The 27,989-nt window shown below is 36.5% G+C and overlaps 3 protein-coding genes across 4 annotated transcripts; 2 read left to right on the forward strand and 1 right to left on the reverse strand.

Annotated features, from left to right (window-relative positions):
- Positions 1–149: 149 nt before the first annotated feature.
- LOC135849660 (intraflagellar transport protein 56-like) lies at positions 150–7,338 on the forward strand. Of its 2 annotated transcripts, XR_010559601.1 has the most exons (12): positions 150–309; positions 806–931; positions 1,026–1,226; positions 1,303–1,511; positions 1,607–1,799; positions 1,901–2,059; positions 5,569–5,679; positions 5,778–5,975; positions 6,052–6,160; positions 6,257–6,497; positions 6,588–6,783; positions 6,853–7,338. XR_010559601.1 is itself a non-coding variant. In XM_065370165.1 (11 exons), the coding sequence occupies exons 1-11, from the start codon at positions 307–309 to the stop codon at positions 6,697–6,699; spliced, it is 1,662 nt and encodes a 553-aa protein (XP_065226237.1). In that variant the 5' UTR covers positions 150–306; the 3' UTR covers positions 6,700–7,338. The 2 variants fall into 2 exon arrangements, 1 of the variants encoding a protein (XP_065226237.1); XM_065370165.1 differs by having other exon boundaries at positions 6,588–7,338.
- Positions 7,227–19,099, forward strand: LOC135849659 (fatty acyl-CoA reductase wat-like). The gene is made up of 9 exons (XM_065370163.1): positions 7,227–7,413; positions 11,123–11,511; positions 11,621–11,869; positions 12,131–12,276; positions 12,378–12,487; positions 17,765–17,984; positions 18,086–18,325; positions 18,421–18,678; positions 18,796–19,099. The coding sequence occupies exons 2-9, from the start codon at positions 11,146–11,148 to the stop codon at positions 18,884–18,886; spliced, it is 1,680 nt and encodes a 559-aa protein (XP_065226235.1). The 5' UTR covers positions 7,227–7,413; positions 11,123–11,145; the 3' UTR covers positions 18,887–19,099.
- A 411-nt stretch (positions 19,100–19,510) lies between these two features.
- On the reverse strand, positions 19,511–27,978 carry LOC135849658 (transient receptor potential channel pyrexia-like). Its single transcript, XM_065370162.1, has 2 exons — positions 26,569–27,978; positions 19,511–21,075 (listed from the first exon to the last, which is right to left on the reverse strand). The coding sequence occupies exons 1-2, from the start codon at positions 27,672–27,674 to the stop codon at positions 19,527–19,529; spliced, it is 2,655 nt and encodes an 884-aa protein (XP_065226234.1). The 5' UTR covers positions 27,675–27,978; the 3' UTR covers positions 19,511–19,526.
- Between the last annotated feature and the right edge of the window lie 11 nt (positions 27,979–27,989).

The raw sequence follows: 27,989 nt of genomic DNA on the forward strand, positions 1-27,989 counted from the left end.
TTATGTAAATTCGAATTACTTAGACCGTATTCAAAAAAAAGTGTTTGTTTTGTTCACGTTACGTTCAATTTCCACTTCAATTGTTTCCTTCCCCTTCAATAATGTGTATTGGAAAATGGAAATGACCTGCGCTGCACCTGCTCATTCATTATTTACCTACCCTTCGTACTTTCGCGTTGTTGTGTGCCTGTTTTAGTTACTACGAGGTAACCCCTTTTACTTTTCTATTGATCATCTTGATGGCTGCAAGTGGACTAGGATAAATGCTATAAAACTCGTTGGTAGCGATTTTGTAATTTTACCGCCATGGTAAGGATATGAATTTTATTTCAAAGCATGCACTTCTACATACATCGGTTAATGAATGAGCAATTTGAAATTATCATATATGAACTTAGCTGTATCGTCGGCAAAAACATAATAGCACATCGTTTGGAATCACTCATTGTAACATCAAAGTGTTTTTGATATAGCTTAATCTGAAATTTCCATTTTCCCTCCTCAAATAATGAATTTGAGAGCTATAAACTACTGATTCCATTCTTTTTTTTGAATTAGTACAGTTTACTTGAACCTTTAGGTATTTTGTTTCAGTCATTTAGACTTCAAAATTAAAATCTGCACGTTAGTTATATTATATTAGGTATAGATTGTTGTCATTTTTGTTTTTTTGTGTTTTTTTTTTTTTTTTTTTTTTTTTCAAGAAACGAATTCTGATTTTATAACTTATAAAAATTGTGCCCACATTTCTTGTTTTTTTGTTCTCATAAAGTTCTACAATACATTATGGTTACTATAATTATAGATTCTGTCTCGAATAAAACCTGCTGTCGAAGAAGAATCAATTCACATATCTAATACCAAACGTTTGCCATCTCTTCATGATTTCATTGATAAAAGAGATTACACCGGCGCTTTGAATTTACTCGAAGTACGTTCGAGTTTAATAAGTTACATAACCTCTTCATTGCAGGAGTTGAAACGCAGGAGTATTTTCTAACAACAATTATTATTTATGATTGCAGTTTGAGCACAATATTGGCAAAGATGGCGAATTAACAAAACTGTGGATGGGATTTTGCGCTTTTCATTTAGGCGATTATAAACGCGCATTATCCGTGTACGATTCGTTGCAACAAGAAAATAAGAATAATCCTCCGAAGGACTGCTTGTTATATTTAGCATGTTGTTATTTTTTTCTAGGAATGTATACCCATGTTGACGAAGTGAGGTTTCATTAGCATATAAATTCTATCAAAACTTTGATCAATTATAATTATCATACTTACCATTTGATTTCAGGTCATGAAAAAAGTACCTCATTCTAGATTGAAAATCCGACTCATGTTTCATTTAGCTCATAAGCTAGCAGATGAAAATAAGTTAATGGAGTATCATAAACAACTCGCTGATGTGATTGAAGATCAACTTTCTTTAGCTTCGATACATTACTTGAGAGCTCATTATCAAGAAGCTATTGATATTTATAAACGTATTCTACTTGATAATCGGTAAGTTTTAAAACTACAGGATGACATAGATGTAGGTAGTAATATTGTAGTATATAGGTAAGTACCTAGTATTGCAATTAATTTTTTTTTCAAAGCGAATATCTAGCATTGAACGTATACATCGCCTTTTGCTACTATAAACTGGATTATTACGACGTGTCTCAAGACGTTCTGAACATCTATTTGCAAAAATACTCAGATTCTGTGATAGCAACGAATTTAAAAGCCTGTAATTATTTTCGTTTGTATAATGGCAAAGTAGCCGAAGCTGAAATAAAATCCTTACAAGTAAGTTTACGCTTCTTTGAATCTGTTATTACCGCCACAATCATAATTAAATTCCTAAATTAGGTACTAGATAATTTCTTTCATTTTTTTTTAAATTTCAGGATCAAAATTCGATAAATTCGTTTTCATTTGGACAAGATTTATTGCGACATAACTTGGTGGTTTTTCGGAATGGCGAATTTGCAATGCAAATTTTACCACCGCTGGTGGATATTGTCCCAGAAGCTCGTTTAAACCTGGTTATTCATTATTTGAAACAGGTAATTAAGAAGTATATACCTTTTCCTTGTAAGTAAGTAGATACATTAGTAATCTACATTATGAAGGTACCTATGCCGAGTGTAGTGTCTACTGATACCTACCTACTGAAACCGAAAAATCAAATTTCTCGTTTTTTTCTTGGCTTCTTCGTGCTGAACTGCTGATTATTTCGGTGGGTGTTCTCAGACCCAATACAAGACCAGCTGTTGAGACAAACACAATACGAGTTTCAAATTCAATATTTTCAAAAATTTAAAAAAAAAACAAAGAAACCTACATTAGGTACATTGTGGCCAAAATCAAACAATCAGAATTAAAAACAAAGTCTATGGTTGAGACATAGACACTGTTTCAATCAGTGGGTTTCTCAGACCCAAGCAGGGCTTCAAACCCGAACGTTTTCGGGTACGGGTACAGAAAATTTTTTCAGAGGATCGGGTACGGGTACAGAAAATTTTTCGGGTACGGGTATCGGGTATGGGTATGGGATTTTCTTCAATTTTCGCCATTTTTGATACAATTTTGATGGAATACCTGAAAAAATACCCGATCTATCGGGTATTCGGGTTCAAAATAGTTTAATCGGGTACGGGTTCGGGTACAGGTATTCCTTGTTTTATTTTTTCGGGTACGGGTACGGGTTCGGGTACAGAAATTTATGGATTTTTGTTCGGGTATTCGGGTATTCGGGTACGGGTACGGGTACGGGTTTGAAGCCCTGGACCCAAGTATGGATCTGTGGTTGAGACAAACACAGTGGGTATTTCAAAAATTATTAAATACCAACAAAAAAATCACAACAATTTGAATTTAGAATTCTCAACGAGTGGGTGTTTTCAGACACAAGAAAGGACCTGTGGTTGAGACAGATACTGGTTAAATCAGTGGGTGTGTTCAGACCCAAATATTAAGGACATGTGGTTGAGGCAGCTGGCAGATGCTATTGAAGCCAGTTGGTGTTTTCAGACCCATGTAAGGACCTGTGGTTGAGAGTTGAGACAGACACTGTTAAAATCAGTGGGTGTGTTCAGACCCAAGTTAGGACCTCGACCTGTGTTTGAAACAGACACTATTTCAATCAGTGGATGTGTTAAGACCCAAGTTAGAACCTGTGTTTGTGAAAGGCACTGATTCAGTGGGTGCATTCAAACCCAAGTAAAGACCAGTGATTGAGACTTGAGACAGACACAGCTTCAGTGGGTGTGTTCAAACCCAAGTAAAGACCTGTGTTTGAGACCAACACTGTTTCAGTGGGTGTGTTCAAACCCAGGTTAGGACCATTATTTGACACAGACACTGATTCTGTGGGTGTGTTCAAAACCAAGTTAGGACCAGTGTTTGTTACAGACACTGATTCAGTGGGTGCATTCAAACCTAAGTAAAGACCTGTGTTTGAGACTGACATAGACACAGCTTCAGTGAGTGTGTTCAAACCCAGTAAAGACCTGTGTTTGAGACAGAAACTGATTCAGTGGGTGTGTTCAAACCCAAGTTAGGACCTAGACCTGTGTTTGAAACCAACACTATTTCAATCAGTGGATGTGTTAGGACCCAAGTTAGGACCGGTGTTTGTGAGAGGCACTGATTCAGTGGGTGTGTTCAAACCCAAGTAAAGACCTGTGTTTGAGACCAACACTGTTTTAGTGGGCGTGTTCAAACCCATGTTAGGACTAGTGTTTGACATAGACACTGATTCGGTGGGTGTGTTCAAACCCAAGTTAGGACCAGTGTTTGACACAGAACCTGATTCTGTGGGTGTATTCAAACCCAAGTTAGGACCAGTGTTTGACACAGAACCTGATTCTGTGGGTGTGTTCAAAACCAAGTTAGGACCAGTGTTTGTTACAGACACTGATTCAGTGGGTGCATTCAAACCTAAGTAAAGACCTTTGTTTGAGACAGACACTGATTCAGTGGGTGTGTTTATACCCAAGTACAGACCTGTGTTTGACAAGGACACTGTTTTAGTGGGTGGTTTCAGACCAGAGTTAGGCCCAATGTTTGAAACAGACACTGTTTCAGTTGGTGTGTTAGACTTTAGACTGAACTGAAGTTAGGACCAATGTTTGACACAGGCACTGATTCAGTGGGTGTGTTCAGACCATCGACTGTATATAATGGACGAATAATTCAACGGTGAAAAAATGACAAAATGTGACGACTAGATTTTGGATGCAGAATCCAGGAAACCTTCTGCTCATGCGCCAAACATGACGCTTACGGTGCTGGTGGAGAGAGAGATGGTTTACTGGTTGAACATGGGTTGAACCAGTGAACCGTCTCTCTCTCTCTCCACCAGCGCTGTAAGCATCATGTTTGGCCAGGGCCGGACCCATTGAACACGTGGTCTACCGACTTACCGAGATATCCCATTTCAGCTCCCTGATTTTGGGCTCCTCAATTAATCTGCCAAATTTTTTTCTCCCCTCTCTTGAAGTGCAAGACACTGAGCATAAAAATTCATTCAGAATTTTTTTTAAGTGGCCCAGTTTTTACCTTATCGGCCCAAAAATGTCGCGGCCCACCGAGATTTTCTCGGTAACTCGGTGGGTGGGTCCGGGCCTGTGTTTTGCGCATGTGCAGAAGGTTTCCTGGATTCTGCATCCAAAATGTGGCCGTCATTTCCTGCGATTTGAATTATTCATCCATTATATACAGTCGACGGTTCAGACCCAAGTTAGGACCAGTGTTTGACATAGGCATCGATTCAGTGGGTGTTCAAACCCAAGTAAAGACCAGTGTTTGAGACAGACAAGACTCTGATTCAGTGAGTGTGTTCAAACACAAGTAAAGACCTGTGTTTGACAGTTTGACACAGACACTGTTTCAGTGGGTGTGTTCAAACCCAAGTTAGGACCAGTGTTTGAAACAGACACTGGACCTGTGTTTGACACAGACACTGTTTCAGTGAGTGTATTCAAACCCAAGTTAGGATCAGTGTTTGACACAGACACTGATTCAGTTGGTGTATTCAAACCCAATAAAGACCAGTGTTTGAGACAGACACTGATTCAGTGGGTGTGTTCAAACCCAAGTAATGACCTGTGTTTGAAACGGACACTGATTAATTCTGTGGGTGTATTCAGACCCAAGTAAGAACCTGTGGTTGAGACAAAAACACAGTGAGGGTTTCAAATTCAATATTTCCAAAAATTTTAAAACCCCAACAAGAAACCTTCGCCACGTTCTGGACAAAATCAATCAATCAGAATTAAAAACAACTGTTGTTGAGATAGACACTGTTTCAATCACTTCGGAAATTTTTTTGCGTTTAAAAGGAATTTATATTGTATGTATATTTTCTTGCTTTCTTGCCACCCATGTCCTTTTATCGCTTTCTTGCTGTTTTCTTGCCATTAAACACTCTGCTATGGTCGGAACTGAAATTTGAGCATAGGTAACTACCTACTAGTAGCTTCTTCAATTTTAAAGATAATACTTATAGGTACCTATTTTGTTACACGAAACTTGAATATTACTGATGATACTGTTGAGAAAATGTTGACAGCATGATTATCAGGAAGCATTTGAATTGATAAAAAATGTCGAACCATCGGTGCCTCACGAGTATATTTTGAAAGCTGTTGTAAACGCAGCCTACGGTCAACATTCGAAATTGGTGAGTTAAATTAGGTACCTATTTTATTTAACATTAAATTAAGCTTAAGTTCAGGGTTACCTAAACCGAATACATTAATTTCATGAATTTTTTTAAAGAGAGAAAATATAAAAATTGCGCAACATTTCTTTCAATTGGTTGGAAGCAGTTCAAGCGAATGTGATACAATTCCAGGAAGACAATGCATGGCTTCTTCGTATTTTCTACAAAAAGAATTCACCGAAGTTCAACTTTACTTGAGCTCAATTAAGAGTTATTATTTCAACGACGACTGTTTCAATTTCAATTTCGCTCAAGTGGGTATTACTTCTACCTAGTACCTCTACCTACTTACTTATTTAATTATTTCACCTATTAAACTTTTTTTTTCAGACCAAGACAGCTCTCGGTTATTACAAAGAAGCTGAAGAAATATTCATGCTGATTCAAAATGAAAGGATCCTAAATGATTTCATTTACATCAGTCATTTGGCCAGATGCTGTAAATGAATTTTAAATACCTACCTAAACTACCGTCAGATTTCTACATCATAACGTTATTGATGAGTTATTTGCATTTTTATACGCCCATTTCTAGTTATAATGAACAGAAAACCGCAGTCAGCTTGGGAACTGTATTTGAAAATGGAAACATCAGCCGAATCGTTCAGTTTGCTACAGTTGATTGCAAACGACTGTTATCGAATGGCTCAATTTTGGCATGCAGCAAAAGCATTCGATATGCTGGAAAGATTGGATCCATTGCCAGAGTATTGGGAAGGAAAGCGAGGAGCTTGCGTTGGAGTACTTCAAATGATTATAGCAGGAAGACAAGCTAGGTATAGGTCATTGATACATATAGGTACCCACAACGTATTTAAACGGACATATTTCCTTACTCTTTTTTTTCTCTCTCTCTCTCCCTGCAGGGATTCTTTATCTGACATGGTACAGCTGCTGCGAAATTCCGCCAATGCCCAGGTTGAACCGATTATACGAGTCATTAAACGCTGGGCCAAAGACAACAGGATTAATATCTAATTTTTTGCGACATTTTTACTCGTATATATGATTCTGCGAATGCGAAAAATTCCTACACTGAGAGAAACGAGTTGTTCTAATCAAGTAAATTGCAAGTTATTTCTCATACAATCGAAAATGATACAATTACTAATGGATACTCGTGGTCATCAGTATCTATTGGCTATCTCCAGCACGAATTCCAACAATTGCACCACTAAGGGCAACTCATTTATACAACTATGCTGAACAATTGGAATGGAAATACAAAATATAACTGTTTTACGAGTACACTGTATACCGCGGGCTACTTGATGAGCAAAAGAGGAAACGTTGACAAACTTTCCATTTCGATGAAAAAAGGAAGTGATGCCTAAATTCCGTCTATACGTGTATTCCGCACCTGCCCAAGTGCAGCTAATTAATTTTTCGTGAAATTATAACCACAAACGAGTATTTCTATACGATGCTAGTGTTGAACTCGACGACCTTCGTCGGAGAAAATAATTAAAAGCGCTCCAAATTTAATATTCATATTGTTATAATGTTACAAAGTTGACTTTATATGAATAAAATTTAAAATGTGTTACAGTCGGTTGTCAACGAAGTGTTAAATTGATATTTCTAACTTTATAAAAATAAATGCTGCATTCACGTGTTTTTCTGTTGTTGCTGCTGTGAAAAAGTGAACTGATTTTGTGCTCATTTTCTAACTAGATTTTTATATTCTATAAGGTTGGTACATCATTATATTTTTCATCCTAATTCGCCTGTCTTAAAATTCATCAGCCGAAGAAATCCATAGATATTCATACCTACTGCTAGTGCATTGATTATGAGACACGTTGTTTTCACTTTTTAAATAATTTTGGGGGGGGGGAGAAATTAAGACAGGGCAATTTTTTCCAAAAAATAAAAATGATCCAGCTCACTGGAAAAGTGATGGAAAACAGTGCACAGCTTCCTAGAGTTCGATCGTCATTCCGTCAATATCAATATAATGTAACTTAGGTAGGTATGTAAAAGCAAAGATTCAGTTGTGGAATTCACTAGAGCCAGAATAACTGACGAATTTTAGCGATGTGTGAAGAATAAAGCATACCGTAAAATAGTGTGAAGTCTTCAAAAGAAATGATTTTCCCTCGCTGTTTCTTGTTCTTCGTAGCAAATTTTTCCATTGAAGGAGCCACGTGCTTCGCAAAACTTGAAATTTACTAATTTTGAAAAAACCATCAAAAATAAGTTTGGCAGACGATTTCTGCAACACCCTGTAGAGTAAAGACTAGTTTGTTAGAATTTTGGGAGATATTTCCAGGGATTGTACTGAAAATTTTTCTTTTGAAAAGTAACTTTAGTAACCAAATAGGAATCAAAAAATGACCAAAAAAATTTCCAATTTAATAAAAAGAGGTGACTAAAAAATTTGAATCCATCAAAAAAATTATAACATTTCATTTTAGATTGGTAAAAAACAACAAAACGTAAGGAAAATCTCGATACCTACCAGTTCTTTCTAAATAAAAAAAATCACCAAAATTTGAATAAAAATAATTTTTTAAAAACTAACGAAAGCTCAATACAGATAATTATCAACCCTTCGAAAGTAAACTAGATCAAAATGCCAAAAAGGAAGCTTAAAAAAATATTGGATTCTGGAAACATATTTGAATAATGTGTCGAACTACACTGAAAAAATTGTCAAATTGAAAGAAAGGGGGGGGGGAGTCTACCGAAATTGGGAGAACGAAATTCAATCTTATCCAAAATCATTTCAAAAAATTAAACACAAAAATATCAATTGTTAGATGCGGAGAAATTTTTACATGTGCGAGCATTTGATGAAAAACAATTACCTATTCAGGAGTGTTGAGAACAATAATTGTGAAAAATGTCATACCTACTTAAGAAGAATCATTTTAAAACGGGAAACTTATTAAAATCAAAGGTAAAGGGCGGATGAGGAGAGTTTGTAATCCAAATTTGGGAAAATAGTGATTTGTGAAAATCATTTTAAAAATTCGAATACGAAAAAAAAACGGATTAAAATTAGAAAAACTCTTCCGAAAAAATTAGAGTAAAAATCACTAAAATTTAAGGAAAAAAAATCGTAAAAATTGAAAAAAAAACTCGAAAATTTACGATAAAATTGCGAAAACGTTAACATGAAAATTCGAGGAAAATCGTTGAAAAATTTGGAAACAGAATCTATGAGAATTCAAAAGAATGAAACGTGAAAAAAATCAAGGAAGCCTCCAAAAAATTCAAAACAAAACCATCAAGTCTTAAAGTCCAAAAAAACACTCAAAAACTCAAACAAAAATTTAAGCAGAAAAAATTACCAAAATTTTTCGAAAAATTGGGAGAAAATTTTAAGAAAATCACGAAAATTCAAAAGAAAAAGGTTTCGCCGAAACTAAGAACAAAAATTTAAACAGAAAAACGAATCAATAAAATTCAAAACAAAATCGTGGAAATGGTGAAAATATAGAAACCTCTCGAAAATTCAGTTCAGGAAAAAAATTACTGGAAATTCAGAACAGAGAAGAGAACTCGTGAGAGTTAAAAAAATGTATAAATTCGGAAAAAAATTCAAAACATGTTGAAAAAAATACATCGAAAAATTTCAAGCAAAATTCAAGACGATTAAAAGAGAGAAAAAAATTTGAACTTGAAAAAAAATGTTCAAAGATATAGGGAATCTGGAGGACCTTCCCCCATACTGGGAGAGGGGGGAGATAGGGGGATCAATGAATGAAAGGTATCAAGATTCAGAAGAAAATCCACTACAAAAAGTGAAAATGAAAAGAACAAACTCATCAAATCTTGAAAAATCTGCCCCTCCTCAAAGAATCAAACTTTAAAGGAAATCATAATCATTCATAACCTTATGAAGAAAAAAAATCACAATTTCCACAAAAATGTGAGCAATTTTAAAGCATGAGACTCAAAAAAAAAGTCAAAATAAAAAAAAATTCAGTCAAAATTTCGAAAAACTAAAAAAAAGAGGGAACTCATGAAAATTTAAGAGAATAATACCCGTCAAACTGGGAAAAATCTACAAAAATTCAGGCAAAACAAAATCATCAAATCGGGAAAAAAATCACAAAATTCAAAAAAAAAAAATGTCATCGAACAAAAATAAGGAGAAATCTTGACTATTTGAGCAATAAAATCACACAAGCTTAAGGGAAAATTTGTATGAAAAAATCGCCAGAACGAACTCAAGGTATCTAATAAAATTCAGAAAAAAATGCAGGCAAAAAAATCATCAAAATTCAGAACAAAATCATGGGGAAATTATTTTGGAAAAAAATCACTGAAAATCCAGATGTAAAAATCAATCAAAACAGGAGAAAATTCACGAAAAACCATCAAGAAATTCAAAAATAATCAGTAATAGGTACCTACTTATTTGTTAAAGTTGGGAAAAACATGAAAAAATTTCAAAAGAAAAATCACTAAATCTGGAAAAATAAAATGGCAAGAATTTATTTGAAAAATCTTAAATAAAGTCAGATATAAGAAAATGTCAAAAAATCATACTTTTTGACATTTCGACGTAATTTATATACCATAGGCACGTTAACTTTTTTCCAACCCCAGCAGAAAAACAAAATGGATTTTGAGTCAGAAATCTAAAATTCTTTCCAGCATTTTTTGACATCATCTCTAAACATTTTTCGATTTTCTCTCTACCACTTTCCAACCGAAATCAAAGATGATCTACCCCACCGCTCTCCACCCACCGCGTAGGCCTTCATAGAGTGGAATAGCATTAATCATACGTCATAAAACGTGAATATTTTGCAATTTTTTTAAAAATCAACGATTATGTTTATCTGATAAAGTCCGGCCTATGTACATGAACTAGGTATATATGGGAAACCTGCTAATAACCATAATGTTCGGAAAGTACTTACGAGTATTACTAATTTGAATACCCAGAGAAACTGGTTTGGATTTTTTCTGATCGTTCTAGCAACATAATTACCTAGTTAAACATACATTGTATACGCGGTTACAAATTTAATAAAGTCGAAATATCAATTACGAACATTTTTCTCCTACAGTACCACGAATGAATATACATTCCACCTACATACACGATCGTGTTAATTAATTACTGGTAGGTAATATGTATGTGCGGAAATGCGGAAATTCAAGTTCAATGTTAATGCCACCGTGTCAACGCTTTATTCCTTCATTTATAATTTGTTGCTAATTCGATTAATCGCTCATTAATCATGTTATTAAGCCTGGCATTTCATCAACTGCACTCTGCGGTGAACTTTTCGAGTCATGCACAGATTTATTACTCGCTGAGGTGTCAAAAGAAGCTCGTCATTGTCCTTGGTGCTTGATGCGTATCTAAATCGATTACCCCCCCCCTCGCTCCATTACTCAATAAATTTATTAATTATTTAAAATTCCTAAATTGTTTCAGATACCACTTAACCGACATTAAAAATGGCACTCGATATGCATCGTAGAAACGTCCTGAAGAAAGGAGGACATGCTCAAGTAGACGAAGACGATGCTGAACTATTGAAACGTATAATTACTCCCGAATTTCCCAGAGATCCTTTGGAAATACTGGGCGAAAGAAGCTTCAACCCTCCTCGTATAGTACCGAAAGAAGAAATTGGCACTCCAGTTCAAGAATTCTTTCGCGATGTAACCGTTTTCGTCACCGGAGGTACCGGTTTTATGGGGAAAATCTTGACTGAAAAATTGCTGCGATCTTGTCCTCATCTTAAACATATTTACTTATTGGTGCGAGATAAAAAAGGAAAAACTTCCGCTGAAAGAATCGAAGCTATTTTTCAAGATAGGGTAAGTAATTTACACATAATTCATCAATATGTTTTTTAAGGCAATAGGTAGGTACCTACCTCTACGCAATAATGTAAGTAATAATCTTTGTGTTATTTATTACGCGTAGCTTTACAAAAGGCTCAAGCACGAATCTCCTGATTTCTATAAAAAAGTATCTGTGATGAATGGTAATTTAGAAGAGCCGGAATTAGGCCTATCTGACGAAGATAAGAAAAAATTCGCCGAACAAGTCAACGTTGTGTTTCACGGAGCAGCTACCGTACGATTTGATGAGAAACTCAAGCTCGCTGTAGGAATTAACGTTATCGGCACTAGAGAAATATTGAAATTGGCCAAAAGTGCTAAAAATCTGAAGGTAAACTTAAGATTGTTTTTAGAGAGTGATAAGTGAATTACGATGAGTAGGTTTCTATGGGCAGCTGGGTACCAAAAAATTTCGTCACCCCTTCAATTTCTAGTGTCGGAAAACCAAATTACACTGGTGTAGTTTAGGTTGCAACTTGCAGCGAATATTAGGCGAATTCCTGATCGATTTTTCGAATAGGACACCATTACATTTTCATTCAAGTATCTACATATTTCAATTCACATACCATAATATGTTCGTTTTAAATAGGCGATGATGCATGTTTCGACGGCATATTCTTTTTGTCCTCGTTCCGAAATTGAAGAAAAATTCTACGATATGCCTGTTCATTACATGGATGTGATAAATAAAGTTACTACAATGAATGAGTCAGAAATTAATTTCGAAACAAACAAGTAATTTATCCTTCTACAATTTATAAATGAGTATAATGTTTGCATATCTAATTGTGACTGTTACAAAAGGCTACTACGAGATGTATTGTATATTTTTGCAGAATATTGGGGGAATGGCCCAATACATACACGTTTACAAAAGCACTGGCCGAATGTGTGGTGAAAAACGAAAGTCAAGGTTTACCAATTGGCCTTTTCCGACCTTCTGTGAGTAAGTACCTACTTCTAAGATAATGTAGATCGTCATCGTCGTTGTGGTCGCAGCTCCTTTGCAGGACATAAGCATACATCTGATTCTATCTGTTTATATCAATCGGTTTCCAGCATATTTGATAGTTTCTTTTAAGATTTTGCAGGGAGAGTTGGCTGGCAAGTTTGTTGTCAGCAGCTCTGATCATCTTCTCTCACTTGTCGTTTTTCCTTGAATTTTTCCCTAGTACTTTCCATTCTTCCCCTACTCTTGCTAGGACTTCTGCATTGGTGATTAAGTCCTTCCATGAGATCTTCAGTAGCCTTCAGTAGCACCAGGCACCACATCTTGAAAGCAGATATCGCACCTCAGGAGTAATACGGTCACATCTCAAAAAAGTCAAATTTTACAGGAGAGTGATTTTCTTTTTTTTAAAAACTTGATTCATTATTTTTATCAACTTATAATTAATTGTGAGGAATGAATTGCACCTCATTTTAAAGATCTGGTATCCTACCTTCATTTAGCATAAGAACACTTTGAAAAATAAAATCTTAAAGAGGAAATACTTCAATGTTTGGAAAACATTTTGAGTTATATGTATTATAACCTTTCATTAAAGTTGATGTGGAGGCGAAAGAAAGCGTCCAAAAAAATTTCATGATGACAAAGTTGTAGAGAATTAAATTTCCAATCGACATAATGTCGTTAGTTTTTTTCTAGAGTGCTTAGTTTTTTGAGTTTTTCTCAAAAAACTAAAATTTCATGATATGTGCAAATTCATTTTTCTGAAAAGTGATCAATTTAAAAAAATTCTTCCATTTGGTACAAACCAATAAAAAATGCACTCCTTGTGACTATTTCTAACTGACAAACATTCAAAACAATCAAAACTATTTGTTAACACTTTGTATATACGAAATTTGCTCAAAAAAGGTGGAGTTTTTTGAGATGTACCCTTATAACTCCAAACAACTTGCAACGTTGTTGAGATTTTGAGTTAGGCATTTGCGTTTTTTACAAGATATAGATAATGTACCCAACTCAAAGTGTAATTTTTGGTTGAGGGGGGTCATACAAACCCCAAAAATGCAAAAACATCAAAATCAATTTTTTTTTGAGATGTGACCTTATTACTCCCGAGGTGCGATATGTATTTCATTTTCACATTCTGCGGTCATGGTCCATGATTCACAGGAGTGCATCATTTTCAGACCAGTCCATATGTAGCATCCACTGACTTTTCAGATACAGACTGCTAATGGTGCATGAGCCAATGGTCTTGAACATAGTTCATCAGTTGGTTGAGGTTTGGCTTCTGCATGCCCAAATTCGAAAAAATGTGCACAGTGATGTGATACCCCCCTCATTCTGTTGAACCATAGCACAAAGGTATAACGTCATAATAGAGCTGGCACATGCGCAGATTGCAACCCTTGACTTATTCAAGACAATGGCTGTACATTAAGGCTTATGGGCCGCTAGCAGTCCATATCTGAAAAGTCAATGGTAGAATCGCATAATTCTCTTCCTCAGACTTCGATTCATCATTCGATTTCCAAGCACATTGATGAGATAATTATTGAACGTGCTTTTTGCCATTCCAATCCTTGATTTGGATCTCCTTGCTGTACCTACCCCATTGGGTGAAAATCTGCCCATACTCTGAAAAAGATGCCAATAAAACGAGCTGGTTTATTGATGTATTCTGAATGCACTCATGAAAAAGCACTGTTCAAAGGTGGATTGATGCACAATATTTTGTTGTGTACTTTTCTCGTGTAAGGCCACAATGCTTTCAAATTACGTGGCGTATTTCTTTGTGCTGGAAGAAACCAACTACAAAATATGCCATCAACCTGTTTTTTTTGGAGTATTCTTTCGCATATTTGCTAAATAACACGTGTAAATGCAGTATTTTACGCAAATGTTATAGCGTAGTATAGAAATATTTGCATTCATTCCATGACATGCCCCAGTGGTTATAGGCCTTGATTATATATTACAATTTTCCGAAACTTTTGCCCTCGCTTCGCTTGGGCCGTCCAAGATGTTACTTTCAATACTATTAAGAACATAAAAATTGAACAGAAAATCCAGAACTACTCATTCAAAATATATGAGAAATGCAAATTTTTCATTTTTTTTGATCGTCGTCGTCGTAGTCGCACTCACTTTTTAATTTATTCTCATTCTCATTTTTTTCCTGCTTGGATTTCATAGTATTGTAATTTGTAAAGATGGTCTATGAAAAAAAAAATTAAGAAAGAAGGAAAGGAAAAAAAGAAAGACAGGGAAAGATTAGCGGTCCATGTGATAGAAACATAATAATGGTATGGTAGACCTTTTAAACCTATGAATGAGTAATAAACCCTCCTCCATTCTTCCTACAGATGTTGTTTTTTCTCCCTGGTCGGCGAGGTGCATCATTTCACTACCCTAAAAGCAACTCCATTTATTTACTCTAAACGCCATACACACATACACCCGGTTTCACAAGTTCACGCACCACTACAAATGTAGCCATAGTACAGCACCATCTCCCATCCACAGAGCGAACTACATCGACTTTGCTGGATGTCCTGCGATTGCAGCGCGGCAATGCGGTTGGATGTCTTAGAGGTATAGCCTTTATTTAACATTGGATGGTTTATCTTCTTACGAAGTAATACATAATCAAGGGTTATAGGTAAGTAGAAAAGTCTCTCTCCAACTCCTACTCAGAGACCATGGTCAAATACTATCAACTGACAATACTGGCAACTCCATTTAAAATACATTGAGCGTTTTTGTCACAGTAATAGCGCAATCTGAACGGTCTGGGTAAAAACTAACTCTCATCAAAAATGCTCTGATTGATTGGTTTATAACTGGTTTGAATCTCACCCATCCGCGAAATTCAAATAAGCAAATCAGATGCTTGGGGTAGTTGTGGTAAGATTTAGTTTCACCCTAGGCTGCTAGGAGGCTAAAACACCATTTTTTGATGGAGTTGCCAGTATTGTTAGTTGATAGTATTTGCTGTGGTTCAATCTGTGGCCGGGCCGAGCCAACAAAATTTTCATAAACATTGGACATTGGCAGAATTTATTGCGTAATAAAAAAATATGTGCGCTGATTAATGAGCAGAAAAGTATTGGTGGAAAGTGTTGCGATTGGGGTACCACAATTACCCTATTGACAAAATTATGCATAAAAACAGGCGTGTAGATGCATAATGCATGAATTTGGACCTTTTTTCATTAAAAAACATGCGATTCAGCCTGCTAATAGCATGTGTAAAAGCAATGTTACAGCATGTGAAATAAAAGAAAAATTGAAAATAATTTCTGCCCTGGGTGGGAATTGAACCTGGGACCCGCGGTTCTCTGTTTTTCCACGTCACCTAGCCCACTCGGCCACTTCGCCGCTTGTGAAGAGTGAAGTTATTTCCGCATAAATGCTTGGGCATTGTGAACATATTAAATTTTTAAATTTTTCTCCAAGTCCAAAAAGTGCAAACATTTATGGGGAAATAACTCCACTCTTTGCAAGCAGGGAAGTGGTCTAGTGGGTTAGGTAACGCGGATAACTAGAAACTGCAAGTCCCAGGATAATCCCCACCCAGGGCAAAAATTTTTTCAATTTTTATTTCATTTTACATGCTTTAACATTGCTTTTTGCATGATATTTGCAGGCTGAATCGCATGCTTTTTTTGAAGAAAGTCCAAATTCACACATGCTTGTGCTATGCATAAAAGCATGTGTTTTAGCATACTATTGCATAATTTTTGTCAATGGGGTACCGAGTTTTGACATGGCTTCTAAATCTCACAAATATTATTCTCTCCTATTTTGGAATTATATTATAGCACTGATTTTATCTTATTGCTGATTCAGGTATGATATCATACCCAGTTGGGTGAAAATCTGCTCTTACGCGACATAAAAACGTGGGCAGGAGATTTAACACTTTACGCCAATGCCTTTTCTGCCCATAAATCGGCGCGTATTTTATTTACGCGTAAAAATCTGCCATTGATCAATATTCTTGAAAAAATTTTTGACACTAGCGGGGATCGAACTCGGGTCCCCGGATCTGAAAGCGGACTCCTTACTACCTACTCCACCAGGGAACTTGGTAGAAGAGAACAAATATTTATATACTAACCTATAACACACACGCAAAATACCACATTTACGCGTGTTTTTCAGCAAATACACGATTAAATATGCTACGAAATATTTGCATAGTGTATTTTGTGGCTGGTTTTTTCAACGTGCAAAAATACGCCACATAATTTAGAAGCGTAGCGGCTTTACGCGATAAAAATACGCTATGAAATATTCGTGTGGCGTGTTTATCAGCAGGAATTTTATTCTGCTGAGCAGAAAATGTAACAACCTAAAAAGTCGCTTCAAATTACGCCCGTGAATTAAAGCGCGATTTTGAAAACTGTAAAATCTGCTGCATGGCAGCAGTTTAAAGTCGCGTTGAAGTATAAAACGCCAATTAAACTGCTCTTTACCGCGTATTTATTGGCAGAAGAGCAGATTTTCACCCAACTGGGACCCTATGTATACCAACACTGTGGTCATTAATTAGGTACCTTGTAATCCTTATCTACCCAAATTCTGTCAATTCCAGTCCATTGGCCCTACTGGCAAGAAAAACGTGGTTAGACACGTAAAAATGAGACAGCGTTTTTTGATGTGTTAACACCCTGTGTAATCGGGTACACACATTGCATAACAATTGCTTTTATGAAAGACCCCCTGGAATGTGAGATGGCATAAACACAGTGGGGACTGCAGGTGATGCAGTAAAAAAGCGCGGTCTACTTCAACAAACCCAGTTTCAGGTAGAACGGAGTAACAGTGGATTTGAAAAAACCCGGGCATAATACTAATAGTTGAGAAGTGAGACAAACTTGTATTTCTTATCAATAGGGGGGGGGGGTGTCTCACTTATTCCTAATTTTGTACAACCCTGGTACCTATAATCAGTATGGAAAGTTATCATCTTCCACACATGATTATGCACAGGATTGGGTAACTGCACATTGAGGCTTGAGGGTGCCATTAAATTCCTTGAAAACTTGATTTGAAGGTTTGCATCAAATATTAGCATGATTTTCGATTGGAATGGCGGTCAAGATAAGGAATAAAAGGTCGATGACCTCTAACGACATCAACCTGATCCCCTGCGAGGCAGATGTAGATACCTAGTACCTACCTACATACAAACTTTAATAAACAAAAAAAAAATCCTTTCTTCTTCTGCAATTAAGTAATATCGAGTTTTGTTCTAAATTTCAGTCGTTTCAACCTACAAAGAGCCTGTTCGTGGTTGGATAGATAACGTTTATGGACCTATTGGAGTAATCGTAGGCGTTGGAACTGGAATATTACGCGTTTACGAAGGAGGTCATGACAAAAGCAGTTCGGATATGGTTCCGGTGGATTTAGTAGTAAATGGTTTAATATGTGCGGCCAAAGCTACGGCTGAAAAATATGAAAAATCAAAATCAGAGAAAAAGTTCGTTACAGTTCACATGACCTACATACTTACGAGTACCTACTTTTTTGTGCTTACATGAAGAATTTAAACGAGGGTTTTTGCTCTTACCTGTATTTCAGAGATGTCGATATTCCCGTGTATATTTACTCCAGCGGAACTCAAAATCCCATAACTTGGGGAGAAATTATAGATCATTCGATTCACTATTCCTTCGATTTTCCTACCATAAAAGCCGTATGGTATTATTCGTTGACATTTACCGAGAACAAATACCTGTACACGATATTATCGTTTCTGATGCACACAATCCCTGGTTATTTCTTAGATTTTCTAGCTCGTCTTGTTGGAGAAAAACCAGTGTACGTTGTGTTATATGTACCTACTATGATGATCATTAACTCAGTACCTAATTGATTTCAAACTGATTTTTAAAATGTTTTGTTTTATCGAACAGTTTAACCAAGATTTATAAGAAAATGAACGACATTCGAGAAGTTTTGACGTATTTTAGATCGCGTAACTGGGTTTTTAAAAATCAAAATACTCAACAACTTTGGCATAAGTTATCCAATGAAGATAAACAACTTTTCTTCTTCAACATGACTGAATTCTCGTGGGAATATTTCTTGCAAGCGATGGGCTTGGGATTGCGAGTGTATCTTGTCAACGATGATATTCATACCTTACCAGCAGCCAGAATTAAATGGAGGAGGTAAAATCAAAAATACTATTAAGCATACGTACCTATACTTACCGTAGCTGATAACTTAGGTACTGAAGATAAGTATTTCTGTAATCTTGACTGAAATATCATTTCATGTTTTTTCAGGTTGTACTATGCCCATGTTGCTCTCAAAACTGTTTTATTTGCAGTATTAATCTTCCTGCTGTGGAGCTTTCTAAAATATATTGTATTTTGAAAACGTTGTCCAATCGTCTATAGTCAACTATCAACATTAGACTACCTACGATTATCTAACCGTATAAGTATTTATTGAAGAATCTTTGGTAAACCGTAAATAATCCCACCAATTAAATTGTACCTATACAAATTTTTGTTACGAGTTACCTACGATATGATCTACTTGTATGAATTTACCTATGCAATCAAAGTATATCGTCCAAAAAATTTATCATTTTATTGTCTTTCCACAACTAATAGAATGTGTCATTTTTAAACTAGCAAGAAAATGTTAAAAAATCCACTTACGTATTTTCTGATCATCTAAACTATCTACTTCCCACCCCCTCGACGCTTCGATCTACGACCCGTTAGCAGCGAGTGGCCGCGCCGTAAATACACGCGAGGTAGGCAAAAATATTAACACCCGAGTTATGTGGCGAGATTGCGACCGAATGACCCCACCTGAAGAAAAAAAAACAAAAATGGGTTTGGTTGATTGGCAGACAATCATAGATTAATCCTATATGAAAACAATCTGGATCAAATCGCTGAATCAGATGAGGATTATTGAGCACCAATGACATATTTTTATAATCGTAACTTCGTAAGTCGTGTTAGATGATTTAAAAAAAGTTCAACATTTTTCAATACAAACTTTATTTTACCAAATTCTTTACATTATTACCTATTTCATTCATGAGAGTTTGCAAATTTTTAATTTGTTTTTCCAAACTATCTATTCTGCTTTCCATATCCTGCTTGGCGTTATTTTTCATACTTCTCGCTTTTCTACGATCCAGCGCTATTTTTAATCCCTCTTCCATTATTTCTCTGGGTAATCTTTTCTCTTGCGGATTCAATGGTCTAACATAAATAACTACTCTATACATTCTAGGGGATACGTACAGAAAATTCTGAAAAATATCGGATATTTTTTTGGGAAAAAATCCATTAAAACAAGCCAACTCTAGGAAATGAATCAGTTGTGTTTGATGGACCAGTTTGGTCAAATCTGCAGTCTTGTGTAACCCTTCAACATCATGTACAGCAATACCTACTAGTAAATTCATTAAAACAACAGTTACAAAAATTATGAATAAGGCTAATATGAAAATTACTGTAAACTTTACATGAGCTGCTTTGATCGTCTTTACCAAATCATCTAAATTCAGTTCGCCCGTCATCATTGCCATTACTTTCACAAACCCTAGAAGTGGATTTCGAAGTACTTCGTGTTCGGGAAAAAGCACGCATAAAGTTATAGTAAACCCTATCAGTACGCAGAAATATGCGACTAAAAGCTTGGAAAATTCTTGCAGTACTTTGGTAAACATAGAAAGATAGGCTCCGTAGGATGGCATTTGACCGACCATTATCATTAAATACACCCAGCAAAAAAGCACCGTCATCGCTCCCATAATACATTGCCACCATCTATGGAACTGCGTTTCGGGAGGTAGACATAATATGAAAATTCCAGCTGTTAAACTTAATTCTAAAATATTATATTGTTTGGAAAAATAATGCCTCGCTGATTTATAAGCAGCCAAACTGAAAAATATTTTCGTTACATTTAAAAAAACTAAAAGTAAAATTATTACTTTCATTGTATATATAACGAACGTTTGTTCGTGAAGATGTGTTAAAAATATAAATTCTGCCGATCTGTTTTGTAATGTAGATTCTTGTTCGTCGCAAACTGTTCTGTTTTGTAATGTAATATTACGCTCGGTGCAATTGCAGTTAGTAGATTCTTGTTCGTCGCAACATCTGTTTATAGACGCGATCATGATATAAAAACTTAGTAAAACTATAGCCACCGTTGAGATTCCTACTCGAAGCAAATAATAAGGTCGTACTTTTTCCCATTTAAGGTGTAAAAAGGCCCGACATAAGGGATGCTTTAATACGCAAGATTGTCCTTCTTTTTGTAAAGTGTACAAAAAATCCACTTCGCCTGTTTGCGAATTGGTAATTATATCTCTGAAACTGAATTTTAAACTTTGTTCGGCGTTGTATGCCAGTGATAAATTCAATCTTCTTGGTATTTTGCTCACGCTGAGCGGTGTTTTACGATTGATGACGTTTAATGCGCTCAATCCGGCGTTCGTTTTAGCTGCCACGTTGGAGCCACTCATGATCAGGTACTCGACACATTCGTCTAGTTCGTTTAGAGCTGCTATGTGTAAAGGAGTGAATCCGTACCTGGAAATTAAAAACCTTCGTTTTAGTCGACATTTTGTATCTGAACGAATACATAAAAAGTATCTAATAGGTATAGCAGGTATAGGTAGGTACGTAATCCAACCCCACCAAAACTTAAAAATATATAGACAAGTTCAAAAGATAGGTGCGAACATAAATGAAATAACATACAGGCATTTTTTTTTCATTTTTGAGAAAAAAATTTCACGATTGAGTATTTTGATGAAAACTGAAATTTGAATCTTATTTCCGAAAAAAGTGGTCGAATACCTGCATACAGTTACCTACCTTCCTGAGGTGAAATAATGGAAACACTATTGATTGATGTTTTGGAGCGTTTCAAGTTGAACTTTATTCAGAAAAAAAGTGTATCATCGACGCTATTCGTAAGAAATCACACAAGTCCGACTTTTATAACGAAAATCGGATTTACGTGGTTTCTTACAGGAAAAAAACGAGGAATCGGATTTCGATGAATAGGTATCTACCTCGAAAGTCTATATCGTTATTCAACGCTTTTATCAGTGAAAAACGAAACCTCGTATATCCGTCATCAAAAAGCAGAATAAATAGAAACATCGCAAGTCCCAGATTTATGAGGTATTTTTTTTTTCAAAATCTGAACTTATCGACTTACGTGGCTTCTTACGAATAACGTCGTCATGATTAGTCTTTCAATACGAGGAAAAATCAAGTGAAGCAGTTATTTTGGAAAGGAGAGGTACGGTGAAAATAGTTCGATGAATGATGTAACTGAATTGACTGAATTTTCTAAGTTGTGCTTTTTTCATAAAATAAAATTTCGCTCAAAAGTCTGTGTATGAAACTATCAAACTTGAAACTTATTTCTGAAACAAATACTCGAGCACATAAGGTCACTTTTTTTACGTGAAACTGTGGAAATACTTTGTTGGATAATGTAACTGAATTTTCCAAGTTGAACTTTTCTCAGAAACAGAATTTTGACCCCTAGTCCAAGTATGAAAATAACAAATTTGTAATTCATTTGAGAAAAAGTGTTCGAGCACATACCATCACCTTTTTTAGGCGAAACTGTGGGAATATAATGTTGGATGACGTAATTGAATTTTCACAGTTGAACTTCTTCCAGAATATAAAAATTCTTTCCCAAGTCTGTGTATGAAATTACCTTTGAAACCTATACTTATTCTGAAAAAAGTGCTCGAGCACTTATTGTAACCATTTTAAGGCACACTGTGGAAATGGATGGGGGGGGGGGATGGAAAGTAGGTACTGCCACTGCCTCAATAATCCAGAAATGGAATAGGTCTAGATAGATTAAGATTACATAGAACTAAGGCTCATTTGCATTGGCCGAACAACTATAGAACCGTTCCATAAAATACTAGATTTTCAAAAATACCTAATTGAAAATCTGTAACGAAGTACAGAATGGCCCGTTCAACAATGACCATGCTAATTTCGATGTGAATGTCGATCCATCCATATCCGTCACTTTTGGATACCACATGTCGATGTGAATTTTGAACTTATTTCCGGTTCGACCCATGTTGATCGACATTCATGTCCACAATTGGTCGGACATAGGGTCGAAATTTGCATTGACATGTGGGATCCAAATGTGACGGATGTGGATGGATCGACATTGCATCGACATGTTCGTCAATCGTCGATACCCTGCATCAAAAAATTGGAAATTTTTTTTCAAAAGTGATTTTCTCAAAAATGGCCATTGCTCCTGCTGAAAGTAGCATCAACGCGGCCGGAGGCAGTGTCTGCCACTACCACTGGTTTTAAACAGTGTCTGTCACAAACACTGGTTTTGAACTGGCTGTCAGTACCACTGGTTTTAAACCGTGTCTGTCACTACCACTGTTTTTGAACTGTGTCGGTCACAAACACTGGTCTCAAACAGTGTCTGTCACTACCACTGGTATTAAACAATGTCTGTCACTACCACTGGTTTCAAACAATGCCTGTCACTACCACTGGTTTCAAACTATGCCCTGGTTTCAAACATTGTCTGTCACTACCACTGGTTTTGAACAGTGTCTGACACAACCACTGTTTTTAAACAGTGTCTGTCATTACCACTGGTCTCAAACTGTGTCTGTCACTACCACTGGTTTTGAACTGTGTCTGTCACAAACACTGGTCTCAAACAGTGTCTGTCACTACCACTAGTTTTAAACAGTGCCTGTCACTAAAACTGGTTTCAAACAGTGTCTGTCACTACCACTGTTTTTGAACATTATCTGTAACAAACACTGGTTTTGAACAGTATCGGTCACTATTACTGGTTTCAAACAATGCCTGTCACTACCACTGGTTTTGAACAGTGTCTGTCACTACCACTGTTTTTAAACAGTGTCTGTCACTACCACTGTTTTTAAACAGTGTCTGTCACTACCACTGTTTTTAAACAGTGTCTGTCACTACCACTGGTCTCAAACTGTGTCTGTCACTACCACAGGTTTTGAACTGTGTCTGTTACAAACACTGGTCTCTAACAGTGTCTGTCACTACCACTGTTTTTAAACAGTGTCTGTCAGTACCACTGGTTTTAAACAGTGTCTGTCACTACCACTGTTTTTAACCATTGTCTGTCACTACCACTGGTTTCAAACAATGCCTGTCACTACCAATGGTTTCAAACTATGCCCTGGTTTCAAACATTGTCTGTCACTACCACTGTTTTTGTACAGTGTCTGTCACTACCACTGTTTTTGAACAGTATCTGTAACAAACACTGGTTTTAAACAGTATTGGTCACTACTACTGGTTTCAAACAATGCCTGTCACTACCACTGGTTTTGAACAGTGTCTGTCACTACCACTGGTTTCAAACAATGCCTGTCACTACCACTGGTCTCAAACAGTGTCTGTCACTACCACTGGTCTCAAACTATATCTGTCACTACCACTGGTCTCAAACAGTGTCTGTCACTACCACTGGTCTCAAACTATGTCTGTCACTACCACTGGTCTCAAACTGTGTCTGTCACTACCACTGTTTTTGAACAGTGTCTGTAACAAACACTGGTTTCAAACAATGCCCTGGTTTCAAACATTGTCTGTCACTACCACTGGTTTTGAACAGTGTCTGTCACTACCACTGTTTTTAAACAGTCTGTCACTACCACTGGTTTTGAACAGTGTCTGTCACTACCACTGTTTTTGAACAGTGTCGGTCACTACCACTGTTTTTAAACAGTGTCTGTCACTACCACTGTTTTTAAACAGTGCCTGTCACTACCACTAGTTTTAAACAGTGTCTGTCACTACCACTGTTTTTAATCATTGTCTGTCACTACCACTGGTTTTAAACAGTGTCTGTCACTACCACTGTTTTTGAACAGTGTCTGTAACAAACACTGGTTTTAAACAGTATCGGTCACTACTACTGGTTTCAAACAATGCCCTGGTTTCAAACATTGTCTGTCACTACCACCGGTTTCAAACAATGCCTGTCACTAGCACTGTTTTTAATCAGTGTCTGTCACTACCACTGGTTTTGAACAGTGTCTGTCACTACCACTGGTTTTAAACAGTGTATGTCACTACCACTGGTCTCAAACTGTGTCTGTCACTACCACTGTTTTTGAACAGTATCTGTAACAAACACTGGTTTTAAACAGTATTGGTCACTACTGGTTTCAAACAATGCCTGTCACTACCACTGGTCTCAAACAGTGTCTGTCACTACCACTGGTCTCAAACTATGTCTGTCACTACCACTGGTCTCAAACTGTGTCTGTCACTACCACTGGTTTTGAACTGTGTCTGTCACTACCACTGTTTTTGAACAGTGTCTGTCACTACCACTGTTTTTAAACAGTGTATGTCACTACCACTGGTTTTAAACCGTGTCTGCCACTACCACTGGTCTCAAACAGTGTCTGTCACTACCACTGGTCTCAAACAGTGTCTGTCACTACCACTGGTTTTGAACAGTGTCTGTCACTACCACTGGTTTTAAACAGTGTATGTCACAAACACTGGTCTCAAACTGTGTCTGTCACTACCACTGGTTTTGAACTTTGTCTGTCACAAACACTGGTCTCAAACAGTGTCTGTCAGTACCACTGTTTTTGAACAGTGTCTGTCTCTACCACTGGTTTTAAACAGTGTGTGTCACTACTACTGGTTTTAAACAGTGTCGGTCACTACCACTGGTTTCAAACAATGCCTGTCACTACCATGGGTCTCAAACAGTTTCTGTCACTACCACTGGATTTAAGTCTGAAAGTGATCATTCAGAGATCAATGAATGCTAACTGAGAAATAATTAGGTGTTTTATCAATTATGAAAAGGAATTTGAATGTGTTAACTATGAGAGAATGTTGAAGATCCTGAAAAAGTACAACATTCATGACAAAGACCTGTGGATAATAAGGATTCTGTACTGGGAACAGAGTGCAAACATCAACATTGGAAATATGTAGGTACTCAAAAAACAGACGTGGCCGGTATGAATAGAGGCAGGGATACCCTCTATGACCTAGGCTGTTCAACTTGTATGTAAAAGTGTTGAGAGAATGGGACTCGAGATCAATGTCAAAAGAATCAATGAAATAAGTTGCCCAGATGACAAAGCGATTCTTGCTGAAACTAAAGCACAAATGCAGGCAATGGCCAACGGAATAATCAGTGCTGGATTAAAATAGGTACCTATGTAATAAGATAAATGCAGGCAAGGCCAAGGTTATAGATTTCACTAAGAGAAGATAAAGAGGTGAAAATCAACATCAGAACACAATGATATCAAAAGCGTTAATCAGTTTGTGGCTGAACTTTCCAATTTGAACTATTTTCAGAAAAACTTTTTTCTTTCTCTAGTCTCTGTAGAAATAATCAACTTTGAATTTCATTATTTTCATTTCTGAAAAATGTGCGATAGTTTGCTTTTGCTGAAAAAGTGAATTTTTTTTGAGTAATGTTTCAGAACTAGGTATACAAGTTGCACTTTTTGTGGAAAAAATAATTTTCCATCTCTATAGAGTACCTACTTACCTATCTGTATAAAAAGTCAAAATTGAATCTTTCCTAAACAAAGTGGCGGAGTACATACAACAGTCACCTTATTTAAGTGATAGTGTGGGAAATGTTCTACTGAATGAGGTAACTGAACTCTCCAAGTTGAAATTTTTCCGAAAAGGTTTTTTGCAAGTGGAATTCGATATTTTGTTGTAGAATTTCCAAGTATTTTTTTTTTGTTGTGAAAATAGTACTTTAATCGAGTTTCTGCTGCGCGTGCAAGTATTACATAGGTACTGTGAGAAGTATTTATGGGATGGGATACCTATCTAATATGCCGTAGGCGAATTTTGAGTACTTAACCAAGTACCTACCTATGTACTTTGACACAAGTATCTATTTATTTATTCGCTATTCTTATAGAGCAAAATTTTCAAGAAGGTTGTACCTATATGTCATACTATATCATAATTCTAATTATAATACTAGGTAGTAATTACATCGGAAGATTTAAAATTACGTAAATTCATTACCAGTCTGATGCGTTTACATCCGCATGCCATTCGACCAATTTCTGCACAATGAGTAGAGCTAGTCTGGACTTGGCTACAGCACAGTGCAACGGTGTCCTTTCGTCGTTATTTTGAGCATTAACATGAGCATGGTTTTTCAAAAGAACATCTACACAATCAGGATACTGCATTTTACACGCCAGATGCAAAGGTGTTTCTTTTTTAGCGTTTACTTCGTTTAAATCAGCGCCCGTTTCAGCTAAACTCTGAATGCACTGATCGTATCCGTTTTCAGCTGCTAAATGTACCGCTGTATACCTCCTTTCATCGTTGGTGGTCAAATCTTTATCACATAAAGGGTAACTTAATAAACATTTCAAACAATAAATACTGCCTTGATCAGCGGCGATGTGCAGAGGAGTCATGCCCTCTTTATCGAATGAATTCACGTCTACATTTAACGATAGCAGCAATTCAACGCATTCGACCGAATTACCGTTCACTGCCGAGTTCAAAACCGTATCCGGAAGTTGGCTACCGTATTGCATTAAAAGTTCTATACAGCACCGAGAATTACCCAACGCAGCGAAATGTACCGGTAAAAGACCTTTAATGGTTTCTTGAGACTGGCATCTTTTCGATAACAACCATTCGCAACACGTTGCCGAACCAAAAAAAGCTGCCAAATGTAGAGCGTTGAAATTATCAATCTCGTAGGAAAACCCCACGTCAGCGCCTAGTTGGTGCAAAGTCTGCATGCAATCGAGCCTTCCTATAAAAGCAGCCCACAGGAAGGCGAGATTTTTCACCGTTCTGGAGGCATTTTTATACGTATCGATGTTCAGGTCACCAGATTCCATAGTTTGAAAGGCATCGTGCACTCCTAGGTAACGAACTGCGTCTAGTAATTTCTGCTTGATGTCGTTTCTCATCACTTCGGTCGTCATACTACAGCTTTCTGGCGTTTCCTCGTTGATGAAATCCATCGGGAAGTACTCGAGGGGAGATTCATTTTTCGATCTTTTACGTAAACTACGTAAACGTTGTTTGATCGACTGTCGGACGTTATTGATTCGCGTTTCGTAAAATTCGATGTTATCGCTAGTTTTGGACTCGCGTCGCAACATTTTCGCATATTCGCAAAATGAACACGAATTAAACCACCGACAATTATGCTAGCATAGGAATTGACTGATTTGCGAGTACCGGTAACATAATACTCTCGATAAGAATTATTCAACTTATCTAGTTTCATTAGAACAACTTCTATACCTAATTATGCATTCGTGTTTTTATCACAACGTTTTACATATGAGTCAAATGAACGGATTCGCGTTAAATAATTTTTTTACTCACGGTCAACCGGTCGAACTATCGAAAAATTCGTTCTCCAATTAGTATTCGACACTTCCATATGAACGATCTCTTGCGTTATAAAAATT

Source organism: Planococcus citri, chromosome 1, assembly GCF_950023065.1.
Source record: "Planococcus citri chromosome 1, ihPlaCitr1.1, whole genome shotgun sequence".
NCBI classification, from domain to species: domain Eukaryota; kingdom Metazoa; phylum Arthropoda; class Insecta; order Hemiptera; family Pseudococcidae; genus Planococcus; species Planococcus citri.